Here is a 13,498-nt window from a genome sequence, read left to right on the forward strand (position 1 = left end):
TCATGTCAGCTAATACGTGGTATATAAGGCGTCCGATACTCAATGTTTCATGTCGCTAATACGTGGTATATAAGACGTCCGATACTCAATGTTTCATGTCGCTAATACGTGGTATATAAGACGTCTGATATTCAATGTTTCATATCAGCTATGATATGTGGTATATAAGACGTCCGATACTCAATGTTTCATGTCAGCTAATACGCGGTATATAAGACGTCCGATACTCAATGTTTCATGTCGCTAATACGTGGTATATAAGGCGTCCGATATTCAATGTTTCATGTCGCTAATACGTGGTATATAAGGCGTCCGATACTCAATGTTTCATGTCAGCTAATACGCGGTATATAAGACGTGACGTCTGATATTCAATGTTTCATGTCAGCTAATACGTGGTATATAAGACGTCTGATATTCAATGTTTCATGTCAGCTAACACGTGGTATATAAGACGTCCGATATTAATGTTTTATGTCAGCTATGTTACGTGGTATATTGTGCTCGTCCAAAACTCAATGTCTGACGTCAGCTAAGATATGTGGTATATAGGGGACGTCGGACCCTTAATGTTTGGTGTCATCTATAATGCGTGGTATATCGGGAACGTCTGATACGCAATATTTGATGTCAGCTATGATACGTGATGTCAGCTATGATACGTGATGTCAGATATGATACGTGGTACATCGGAGACGTCTGATACTCAATGTGTGATGTCAGCTATGATACGTGGTAAATCGGAGACGTCCGATATTCAATGTTTTATGTCAGCTATGTTACGTGGTATATAAGGCGTCCGATACTCAATGTTTCATGTCGCTATCACGTGGTATATAAGGCGTCCGATATTCAATGTTTCATGTCAGCTAATACGTGGTATATAAGGCGTCCGATACTCAATGTTTCATGTCAGCTAATACGTGGTATATAAGGCGTCCGATACTCAATGTTTCATGTCGCTAATACGTGGTATATAAGACGTCCGATACTCAATGTTTCATGTCGCTAATACGTGGTATATAAGACGTCTGATATTCAATGTTTCATATCAGCTATGATATGTGGTATATAAGACGTCCGATACTCAATGTTTCATGTCAGCTAATACGTGGTATATAAGGCGTCCGATACTCAATGTTTCATGTCAGCTAATACGTGGTATATAAGGCGTCCGATACTCAATGTTTCATGTCGCTAATACGTGGTATATAAGGCGTCCGATATTCAATGTTTCATGTCAGCTAATACGTGGTATATAAGGCGTCCGATACTCAATGTTTCATGTCAGCTAATACGCGGTATATAAGACGTGACGTCTGATATTCAATGTTTCATGTCAGCTAATACGTGGTATATAGACGTCTGATATTCAATGTTTCATGTCAGCTAACACGTGGTATATAAGACGTCCGATATTAATGTTTTATGTCAGCTATGTTACGTGGTATATTGTGCTCGTCCAAAACTCAATGTCTGACGTCAGCTAAGATATGTGGTATATAGGGGACGTCCGACCCTTAATGTTTGGTGTCATCTATAATGCGTGGTATATCGGGAACGTCTGATACGCAATATTTGATGTCAGCTATGATACGTGATGTCAGCTATGATACGTGATGTCAGATATGATACGTGGTACATCGGAGACGTCTGATACTCAATGTGTGATGTCAGCTATGATACGTGGTAAATCGGAGACGTCCGATAGTCAATGTTTGATGTCAGCTATGATACGTGGTATATCGGGGACCGTATTCAATGTTTGATGTCAGATATGATACGTGATGTCAGCTATAATACGTGATATTAGCTATGATACGTGGTATATCGGAGACGTCCGATACTTGATGTTTGATATCAGAAATGATACCTCGTATATCGAGGATGTCCGATACTTGATGTTTGATGTCAGCTATGATACGAGCTATATCGGAGACGACCGATACTCAATGTTTGATATCAGCAATGATAAGTGGTATATCGTGGACATCCGATAGTCAATGTTTGATATCAGCAATGATACGTGGTATATCGTGGACATCCGATCCTCAATGTTTGATGTCAGATATGATACGTGGTATATCGGGGACTTTTGATGTCAGCTATGATACGTGGTATATCGGGGACTTTTGATGTCAGCTATGATACGTGGTATATCGGGGACATCCGATCCTCAATGTTTGATGTCAGATATGATACGTACTATATCGGAGACGACCGATACTCAATGTTTGATATCAGCAATGATACGTGGTATATCGGGGACTTTTGATGTCAGCTATGATACGTGGTATATCGGGGACATCCGATACCCATTGTTTGATGTCAGCTTTGATACGTGGTATATCGAGGACATCCGATCCTCAATGTTTGATGTCAGATATGATACGTGATGTCAGCTATTATACGTGGTATATCGGGGACATCCGATACCCATTGTTTGATGTCAGCTATTATACGTGGTATATCGGGGACATCCGATACCCATTGTTTGATGTCAGCTATGATACGTGGTATATCAGGGACGTCCGATAGTCAATGTTTGATGTCAGATATGATACGTGATGTCAGCTATGATACGTGCTATATCGGAGACGACCGATACTCAATGTTTGATATCAGCAATGATACGTGGTATATCAGGGACGTCCGATAGTCAATGTTTGATGTCAGATATGATACGTGATGTCAGCTATGATACGTGCTATATCGGAGACGATTGATACTCAACGTTTGATATCAGCAATGATACGTGGTATATCGGGGACTTTTGATGTCAGCTATGATACGTGGTATATCGGCGACTTCCGATACCCATTGTTTGATGTCAGCTATGATACGTGGTATATCAGGGACGTCCGATAGTCAATGTTTGATGTCAGATATGATACGTGATGTCAGCTATGATACGTGGTATATCGGGGACATCCGATAGTCAATGTTTGATATCAGCTATGATACGTGGTATATCGGGGACGTCCGATAGTCAATGTTTGATACCAGATATGATACGTGGTATATCGGCGACTTCCGATACCCATTGTTTGATGTCAGCTATGATACGTGGTATATCAGGGACGTCCGATAGTCAATGTTTGATGTCAGATATGATACGTGATGTCAGCTATGATACGCGTTATATCGGGGACATCCGATAGTCAATGCTTGATATCAGCTATGATACGTGGTATATCGGGGATTATAATGAGAAGAACAACACACACTAGGACACTTGCACCTAGAGCACCGAGACCCTTAGCACTCGCACGGTCTTCGTAAACACTGATTTTCTTCCGAATGGCAAGAGAGGTTTGCGAAGGTTCGACAGTGAGAGTCTCCTTAAGTTCTAAGAGTAGTTGCTGCAGTGTCTCCTCGGAGACGGTGATGTTGTCAGAGCATGGGCAGACACAATCTGAAACCGTAATGTTATAAAGAAATAATGAAAAAACATCAAATACGTAGTTATTACAATTATATACTGCAAAAGAATTGTTTAATGCTATTTGAATCAACAGTCAAAACTCGAGGTGTTGGGATTAATTCCCCGTTAGAGGTAAAGAGTGTATAAAATTGGTTCCCCAACAACTTTGGGAAATAGCTTTATTATTGCCTTGTAGGTTATGAAACAACTGTTTGATTATATGAATCGTTCAGAAACATACGGAATTAATAATAAAACAGTAGCTTATTAATAATGTATAACTTCATTATTAAAAGTAAGTGTTACGTGAACGGAACAATGGTGTTAAAATAAGAAATATACAGGTACACAATAATATAGATAAACAACGGGATTGTATAGGTAAACAAGGAAAATTCGTTTTTAATTTTCCATCTTCAGATTTTGTTAAGCAGAGTATACTACGGTTTAGGGGGGGTGGGGTGGTGGTTCCAAATATTGTTGTCAAACTGTCGACTTTTTAAAGTTTCGTGATTTGAAAGTTTAACGTTTCGCCAAAAGGAGACTAATCTCAGTTTTGTAAGGACGTAATTAAAAACTATGTAAGTAAAATAAATATTTCATTGCCATGATGGTGGTAAAGACGAAGTTGATTAATTGCAATGACAACATGTTACATACATTCACAGACAGGTGCTGTACCACTCCACGTGCCGTCTGGGTTACAGGTCCGGGTCAGATCTCCGCCTACATGTGGATAAAGTGGCGGACAGTTATACGTCACGGTATCACCGGAACCGGAAATAGACATGTCCGCAAACGGCACCTCCAGTCCGACAATAGGGCAAGCTGTGGTTAGAGGTTAATCAGAAAACGATAACCAGGCCACTTCTAATAGGACAACAGGCCAAACTGTGTTTAGGTATATCACTTTGAAAAAGTATCAGCAGTTTTAAAATGAAGTTTTTGATATAACAAAAAGTGTCTGGTTCATAGCCCATCTAGAATACAATGTGGCGATTTTAGTCTTGAAGGTGTCGTTGTAATGTAAATTATTGTATCAGAAAAAACATATAACGTCTTTATATCTATTAATGTTATTCAGTACACCATAAAAGCAATCTGATAACGTAGTGTATAATGGGGATCTGTATTTTAATCAGATTGACCATAAAAGATGTACCAGAAAATCATATTATTATTTATTACCAAAAACACAACTGGTATTTGCACTTAAAAAAGGGCAAGGTTTCCACTATTACATGGACACAACACGACTATACATTAGCCCCCCTCCCCCCCCCCTCCCTCACCCATCCCAAATATACTGCAACACACTGCGGATACGGCGTCCTTAGAGATGATCCACCGCCGACAGAGCATGAATGATATTTATTTATTTATATTTATTGAACAATAATTGGTGTTTAATCGTGTATAAATGTAATTAGCACAAAGAATATCATAAAATAATTTATTCCGCCTTTGACGCATGCGCAATAATTACTTCCTTCCATTAGGATATAGTGCTACGGAATTTTTTCGGGATTTTTTTTATATTTATAACTTGAATTAAAGATAGAAGCTCAAACTTTTCAATGGTAGTAATGGTGTAAAGTAAGTAACTTTTGTAACTGAAGAAATATACTAAATCATCGGCTACCGTTTTTTGATAGTGAAAAAATGCCATTTGTCAGCGGCGGAGCATCTTTAAATACTATAAAATGGTCGTTAATATAAAAACCGAGACAAATTATTTCAAGAACAAGACGTTGGTTTGACTGGGGAAATAAAAGGTTGAGTATTGTAAGATGTCCACTGCGTATAAATGTTCATATACGTATTTTCTGTACCTGTAAATTAGAGACACAGCAATCATATTTAGTAAAAATCCTATCTAGGGAAGACGCACGTGCTTATTGCAGTCAATGTGATTCTGTAATTAGTATTGCAATAGGTTTTGCAGTTGTCAATAAGATTACTAGTATCATTATTCGATAATCATATATTATAACACACATTATGTTTGTTGTAGCTACATTAATTGTCAATTGTTTAACTTACCTGACAAGGTGGTTGTCGGAGGGTCTCGTGTATTGTATAACGTACCTGATTAGGTGGTTGTCGGAGGGTCTCGTGTATTGTATAACGTACCTGATCATGACGAGGTGGTCGTCGGAAGGTCTCGTGTATTGTATAACGTACCTGACGAAGTGGTCGTCGGAAGGTCTCGTGTATTGTATAACGTACCAGACGAGGTGGTTGTCGGAGGGTCTCGTGTATTGTATAACGTACCTGATTAGGTGGTTGTCGGAGGGTCTCGTGGATTGTATCCCGTGCCTGATTAGGTGGTTGTCGGAGGGTCTCGTGTATTGTATAACGTACCGAGAGGTGGTTGTCGGAGGGTCTCGTGTATTGTATAACGTACCTGACGAGGTGGTTGTCGGAGGGTCTCGTGTATTGTATAACGTACCTGACGAGGTGGTTGTCGGAGGGTCTCGTGTATTGTATAACGTACCTGACAAGTGGTCGTCGGTAGGTCTCGTGTATTGTATACTACCATGATTAGGTGGTTGTCGGAGGGTCTCGTGTATTGTATACCGTACCTGATTAGGTGGTTGTCGGAGGGTCTCGTGTATTGTATAACGTACCTGACGAGGTGGTTTTCGGAGGGTCTCGTGTATTGTATAACGTACCTGACGAGATGGGTGTCGGAGGGTCTCATGTATTGTATACCGTACCTTATCATGATTAGGTGGTTGTCGGAGGGTCTCGTGTATTGTATACCGTACCTGATTAGGTGGTTGTCGGAGGGTCTCGTGTATTGTATAACGTACCTGACGAGGTGGTTTTCGGAGGGTCTCGTGTATTGTATAACGTACCTGACGAGATGGGTGTCGGAGGGTCTCGTGTATTGTATAACGTACCTGACGAGGTGGTTGTCGGAGGGTCTCGTGTATTGCATAACGTACCTGATTAGGTGGTTGTCGGAGGGTCTCGTGGATTGTATCCCGTACCTGATTAGGTGGTTGTCGGAGGGTCTCGTGTATTGTATAACGTACCTGACGAGATGGGTGTCGGAGGGTCTCATGTATTGTATACCGTACCTTATCATGATTAGGTGGTTGTCGGAGGGTCTCGTGTATTGTATACCGTACCTGATTAGGTGGTTGTCGGAGGGTCTCGTGTATTGTATAACGTACCTGAGTAGGTGGTTGTCGGAGGGTCTCGTGTATTGTATAACGTACCTGACGAGATGGGTGTCGGAGGGTCTCGTGTATTGTATACCGTACCTGATTAGGTGGTTGTCGGAGGGTCTCGGGTATTGTATAACGTACCTGATTAGGTGGTTGTCTGAGGGTCTCGTGTATTGTATAACGTACCTGATTAGGTGGTTGTAGGAGGGTCTTGTGTATTGTATAACGAACCTGACGAGGTGGTTGTCGGAGGGTCTCGTGTATTATATAACGTACCTGATTAGGTGGTTGTCGGAGGGTCTCATGTACTGTATAACGAACCTGACGAGGTGGTTGTCGGAGGGTCTCGTGTATTGTATAACGTACCTGACGAGGTGGTTGTCGGAGGGTCTCGTGTATTGTATAACGTACCTGATTAGGTGGTTGTCGGAGGGTCTCGTGTATTGTATAACGAACCTGACGAGGTGGTTGTCGGAGGGTCTAGTGTATTGTATAACGTACCTGATTAGGTGGTTGTCGGAGGGTCTCGTGTATTGTATAACGAACCTGATTAGGTGGTTGTCGGAGGGTCTTGTGTATTGTATAACGAACCTGACGAGGTGGTTGTCGGAGGGTCTCGTGTATTGTATAACGTACTTGATTAGGTGGTTGTCGGAGGGTCTCGTGTATTGTATAACGTACCTGACGAGGTGGTTGTCGGAGGGTCTCGTGTATTGTATAACGTACCTGACGAGGTGGTTGTCGGAGGGTCTCGTGTATTGTATAACGTACCTGACGAGGTGGTTGTCGGAGGGTCTCGTGTATTGTATAACGTACCTGACGAGGTGGTTTTCGGAGGGTCTCGTGTATTGTATAACATACCTGATTAGGTGGTTGTCGGAGGGTCTCGTGTATTGTATAACATATCTGATTAGGTGGTTGTCGGAGGGTCTCGTGGATTGTATACCGTACCTGATTAGGTGGTTGTCCGAGGGTCTCATGTATTGTATAACGTACCTGACGAGGTGGTTGTCGGAGGGTCTCGTGTATTGCATAACGTAGCTGATTAGGTGGTTGTCGGAGGGTCTCGTGTATTGTATAACGAACCTGACGAGGTGGTTGTCGGAGGGTCTCGTGTATTGTATAACGTACCTGACGAGGTGGTTGTCGGAGGGTCTCGTGTATTGTATAACGTACCTGACGAGGTGGTTTTCGGAGGGTCTCGTGTATTGTATAACATACCTGATTAGGTGGTTGTCGGAGGGTCTCGTGTATTGTATAACATATCTGATTAGGTGGTTGTCGGAGGGTCTCGTGGATTGTATACCGTACCTGATTAGGTGGTTGTCCGAGGGTCTCATGTATTGTATAACGTACCTGACGAGGTGGTTGTCGGAGGGTCTCGTGTATTGCATAACGTAGCTGATTAGGTGGTTGTCGGAGGGTCTCGTGTATTGTATAACGTACCTGACGAGATGGTTGTCGGAGGGTCTCGTGTATTGTATAACGTACCTGACGAGGTGGTTGTCGGAGGGTCTCGTGTATTGTATAACGTACCTGACGAGGTGGTTGTCGGAGGGTCTCGTGTATTGTATAACGTACCTGACGAGGTGGTTGTCGGAGGGTCTCGTGAATTGTATAACGTACCTGACGAGGTGGTTGTCGGAGGGTCTCGTGTATTGTATAACGTACCTGACGAGATGGTTGTCGGAGGGTCTCGTTTATTGTATAACGTACCTGACGAGGTGGTTGTCGGAGGGTCTCGTGTATTGTATAACGTACCTGACGAGGTGGTTGTCGGAGGGTCTCGTGAATTGTATAACGTACCTGACGAGGTGGTTGTCGGAGGGTCTCGTGTATTGTATAACGTACCTGACGAGGTGGTTGTCGGAGGGTCTCGTTTATTGTATAACGTACCTGACGGGGTGGTTGTCGGAGGGTCTATTGCTGTCGATGTTACGTCTGTAGTTGGTGCTGACAAAGGAAGAAATCAACATGGGATAGAAATATAAATAACACAATTCATTTCGAAGAATATTTTATAAAGATATGTAAAGCGATAGAAGTTATACCTTGGATTGTATATTTATTATCTTTGAAACACTCAATAGTAGTTACAATAATGTATATGGTTACAAATAATCAAGGTTACCTGTTGTTGTTATTGATGCCGCTTCTGTTGTCGTTATAACTAGTAAATGAGAATGACAAATAATTAAAGATACATAAAACTAATGACATTTCAGCTAATGTTAAGTCAATCGCTCAACACTTTTACCTACAGAAGCAGTAGTTAATGTAAGCAAATAGAGTTAGTAGGCACTCTAGTTCTACCACTAGTAGTCCTATAGAATGCCTTATAACATATCACTACTGATATTCTTATAACCATCGTGCTGCAGACCATCCATCAACTTTCTGTACCTCGTCACCGATTTTGTAAGAAGTTATCAAATAGGTCTTTGGGTGGATACTTGGTACCCTTCCCTAAACAGTAAGAAATGTTTTAACTCCTCTTTTCATACATTTGAATTATTCCCTTTAGTAGCGTGTTTGACAATGGAATCCATTCAGTTAAGCTATGTTATAACCCACATTTGAAAAAAACATCACGCACTTTCATTTTTTTTCAAAGTGTGCTTAATAAGGTGTAGGTTTAACTCACCTTGAAAAATACTTTTTATTTCATTTTGTGTTAATATCATACATTTCAACAAAGTTTAAAAATGTTACAGGTATGAATATACTCTCATTGCTTTAGTACTATGTAAAATGTATAAATCTAAAACGCTTATTTTTCTTGAACTACAATGAACGATGCATTTTTACCACTGCATTAAATGCTGCGGATGGTTTTTTAATGTGGGTTGTAACAAAGCTAGTGTATGTTGATAAGTGACTTAAAGGTACAAAGGTACAAGGTGTCCCATAAATCATATTACACTTTCTAATTCTGAATTCATTAATTTGATTGATACAGAATGCGTATAAACAATTTTTCATTTGAAAAAAAAAAAAAAAAAATCTTGCAATCACACATTTCATGTGCTGAATGGAATTAATAGCAAAACATATAGATAATCTTAGAAACGATTATCATTAAGGACATTTTTAAGATGCGGTCACAATGACGTTATCCTTGACAATTGAGCAACTTAAGAACATTAGTATCGACGATTTATTCTGGTGTTCTAATGTCTTATTGATGAATTGTACAAGGGTTTCTTGTGTTGTTGATTGCCTGGTCGTAATCCCACTGAAAGGTTTTGATTTGTTGAGAACTGGGGCATTAGAGGACCAAAACACTGGTTTTTAACATCTCACACTAACTGCATAATGTCATCTTGAAGTGTCTTTACCGTAGTGACGTCATCATGACGTCAACAATTATTAACCGACGAAAAATATTCCTTAATATGATTCATGTGACAAAACTTTTGATCGCATGCCTCCATATACCAAAATTTTATTTTTGCTGCTCATGTATGTGAAAAGCTATAACAGAAAGTTAAACAGTATTTATGGGACACACTTTATATATACAATGACAGTAACGTAGACATACTGGACGCCATTTTATATATAAAACTAAATCCAGTTACATACGTTGACAATTTAGCGCAGATCCACTCCAACTACCATCAGACAAACAGATACGCGAGGAATTTCCACCAATCGCCTCGTACCCAGCGTCACATGTGTAGGTGATGACGTCATCAAGTCTATCGCCAGGTGGGGCTATGTTAACTTGTGAGTTCGGTAACGTCAAATCAGACGTATTACATACAATAACTATGGAAATAGAAATAATATAAAATTGAAATGAAATAAAATGATTTAGAGTGGATAGTATTAAGTGTATATTCTCTTTAAAAATATACCATCTATTAAGAAGGAAAGGTTTACATATCTCCTGAACAAAACTCAGAATCTTTAAGAACATCGTTTAACTGAAAACAACTGCTTCAGCGGCATAATAGGGTACCATGAAATTGCCTTAAACTGAAAATTGTGCAAATATGGCCGATAACAATAAAAGGATATTTATGTTCAGTACTCAGCTGTATACTTACGTTGACAGGTAATTGTGTCGTTATTGAGATAGTTCCACATTCCATACCTGTCACATGTGGCGGAGGTGTTACCTCCACGGTAAACATACCCGTGCTGACAATCAAACGTTATGTTATCATTGTATCCAACGCCATGTACCACGACGTTCGTATGTGTCGCCAACTCAAAGTCTCCCAATTGGTCAATGGCACACGTGACGTTTTCTGTCAAAATCGAATGATAGACCCAAAAATCGGTTTTTATTTTACAAAAATAAGGGCGTTGTTACGTATTTGTCATTCCAAGGGCTTGGTTCTCTCACCAAACATTGCCTGCTGTGCTTATATTTTGATACATATCATTTGGATGCACACAGATTATCCAATAGCCTGTTTTTCATGTATGAAATTAAAAAGTAGAGGTCAGGTATACTCAAACCTATGATTGATCATTGGATATTTTTTATTTACTGAACACGTTACAATAAACGGTGGCATTCGTTTTCGCTAGGCACGCTCCCTACACATTATCATATATAGTTCTACTCTGTGAATGCATGACCTTCACGAGGGAAATGTTGAGGAAATCCTGCTCAACAAATCTCTTCCTCCTACGACAGGATAAAATAACAGAAGGATTAACTTAATTCCAAATTAATTGTGGTTCACAGTACCTAGCTATTGAGTAAATGATCAATAATTAATTATTTATTGATAATTATGTGTCGGGATTTTCTTTGATCAGGATATAATGTGTTTGACCTATATCATCTGACCTTCTACCACATTTGACATCGCAGATTTCCGCTTACTTTAATAACGAAAGTTGATATATGTTTTTATACTTATTATGCTCTGGTATGCTGTAACGTTTTAGCGATTCCACAGATATTCCAATAGAATACTTCGTTTGATATAATGACTTCTCCGAGAGCCATCCACACAAACTTGTGAAATCAGAACCACCCATTCTTTTTACATGTAATAACTGTTCTAGATTTAGAAGCAACATCCATTCCGAATGGTATCGATAACCGTGCAATCTTCTTCAACTATTATGATTGTACATTTTATTTAAAGATATTACTGTCCTTTTATAGGTACAAATTATAAAAATATATGTATATATATATATATATATATGTATATTGTACACTTAAAAGAATAAAATGATATATACCGATAAAATAGATAGCAATGCTATAGTTGCATCTTGTTTTAAAAATAAAGTTATGTATTTTTTTTCTAAGACAGGTGGTTGTCAAGCGACATCAGAAACATCTCGCGAGATTCATGGATATTAACGTGCAGTACCACACCTCTTTAATTGCTTGTTTTATTGTCACGTCTGCGTTGTTGATTTCCTGTAATTGATTACATCGATACTGATCAATAGCTACCCGTGTTTTATTTGAAAAGTCTTGTCAGCTTTAAATAATGCGAAATATGCTATATATCTTTTTCTTCACTGCTAATATGACCGTTATTCAAGAATACCGTCGCAGACGCTGTTTTGAAGGCGTAAACTATTTCTAAGCCGTGTTTACGTCACGTAGGCTTGATGAACTCCCTGTCTACACTATCCAACCTTATGAACACGCCATTGTCTCAGCCTTCATTAAGTCGGTATTATATTGATGTACTGTCAGTACCGCCGTGATCAGTATAAGTAGACGGTAATGTACCAGCCTTACATTTCAGTATACAATATGCTTTTGTTTGTATTAATAAACATTTGTGGAAAATAAAACATTTGCGTATTTATAAAGTCAGGTTTCCAATCACGCAATAAATACATTCCACCTATTGGACTGTACCAATTGGATATAGGCTGAAGGAGGCATTTAATTTTAAGATGTCAGAGATCACATAATATTTCGTGTGTAGACAACTGAATCAATTAAATCTAAAAATGATATCTAAAACATTTATGAATACTTCAGCTTTCTGATTTAGTTCGTATTTTATTATTGAATACACACCATACTTGTCTATGAGTAAAACTCGTTCCTAATATAAAACATAAGGTATACCAGTGTTAAATATGCAACATGGTTCCCCATGCTGGACGATTGCAATACTTTTATAAAAAAGGGGTTTTCAAATTTTGCAGTGTTAATGGTCTAGGTACATAACTACTATTCGTGTGCTTTATTTCTATTTTGTATGTTTTTAAAAGGCATTAAGGGCCTAAAATAAAGTTTTTTTAAACGATGTTGGGTATGTGGCAAGGGGACTCCTTGTGCCCATGTTTTGAACATATTTTTTTATTTTTGAATTATTTTTGTTAATAAAAGACACTTCAATCCTTATTTTATATCTATATAAAATTATATTACTCATTCTTTTTACTACAAATTAATTTTCAAGCAAAAGAAAAAGCATCTTTTGTCAGGATAAAAGTTGAAGATATTGGGTTTGCTCAAAATATTTGGCATTTGATCGAGTTTGTCCACACTTTTAAACCACTTAAAAACATACTATAGGTGTCATCTTATAACAAATACTTTTTCCAATCATTTGAAATCGCGGAATATAGCATTTCATATGCTGAAATGTAGCAAGGGGAATTTTCTTGAAAAAAGAGCTAAATTTGCCATAGATGACTGTAAGAATTCAAAATTGATCATAGACACCATAATAAAACAACAGTTAGTGATAGATTTTTTTTGGAAACTAACATATGTACTCAAAAATCATTGCATTTTTATCCTTGCATTTTTCCAAAGTGTACAAAAAATATTAGAAATCAAATAATTGGAAAGAAATATATTTTCGTCAGCCAGATACAAACTAAGATTAACCATCCCTTTTATACAGATAAAAACTATTTTAAAGGGACAATTCAATCTTAGAGAACATTAAAA

General features: G+C 38.7%; 1 protein-coding gene across 1 annotated transcript in view; it reads right to left on the reverse strand.

Moving 5' to 3' along the window:
- Positions 1–1,945: 1,945 nt before the first annotated feature.
- The window catches only part of LOC138316898 (uncharacterized), a 30,878-nt gene continuing 19,325 nt past the window's right edge, over positions 1,946–13,498 (reverse strand). Inside the window, exons 8-13 of the mRNA XM_069258544.1 lie at positions 10,653–10,856; positions 10,186–10,371; positions 8,732–8,770; positions 5,609–5,632; positions 4,085–4,252; positions 1,946–3,415 (exon numbers count right to left, since the gene is read on the reverse strand). Of these exons, the coding sequence (XP_069114645.1) occupies positions 3,162–3,415; positions 4,085–4,252; positions 5,609–5,632; positions 8,732–8,770; positions 10,186–10,371; positions 10,653–10,856 (875 nt within the window). The 3' untranslated portion in view covers positions 1,946–3,161. The remainder of the gene's footprint in view (positions 3,416–4,084; positions 4,253–5,608; positions 5,633–8,731; positions 8,771–10,185; positions 10,372–10,652; positions 10,857–13,498) is intronic.

The sequence above is a fragment of the Argopecten irradians genome, chromosome 2, assembly GCF_041381155.1.
Source record: "Argopecten irradians isolate NY chromosome 2, Ai_NY, whole genome shotgun sequence".
Taxonomy (NCBI): Eukaryota; Metazoa; Mollusca; class Bivalvia; order Pectinida; family Pectinidae; genus Argopecten; species Argopecten irradians.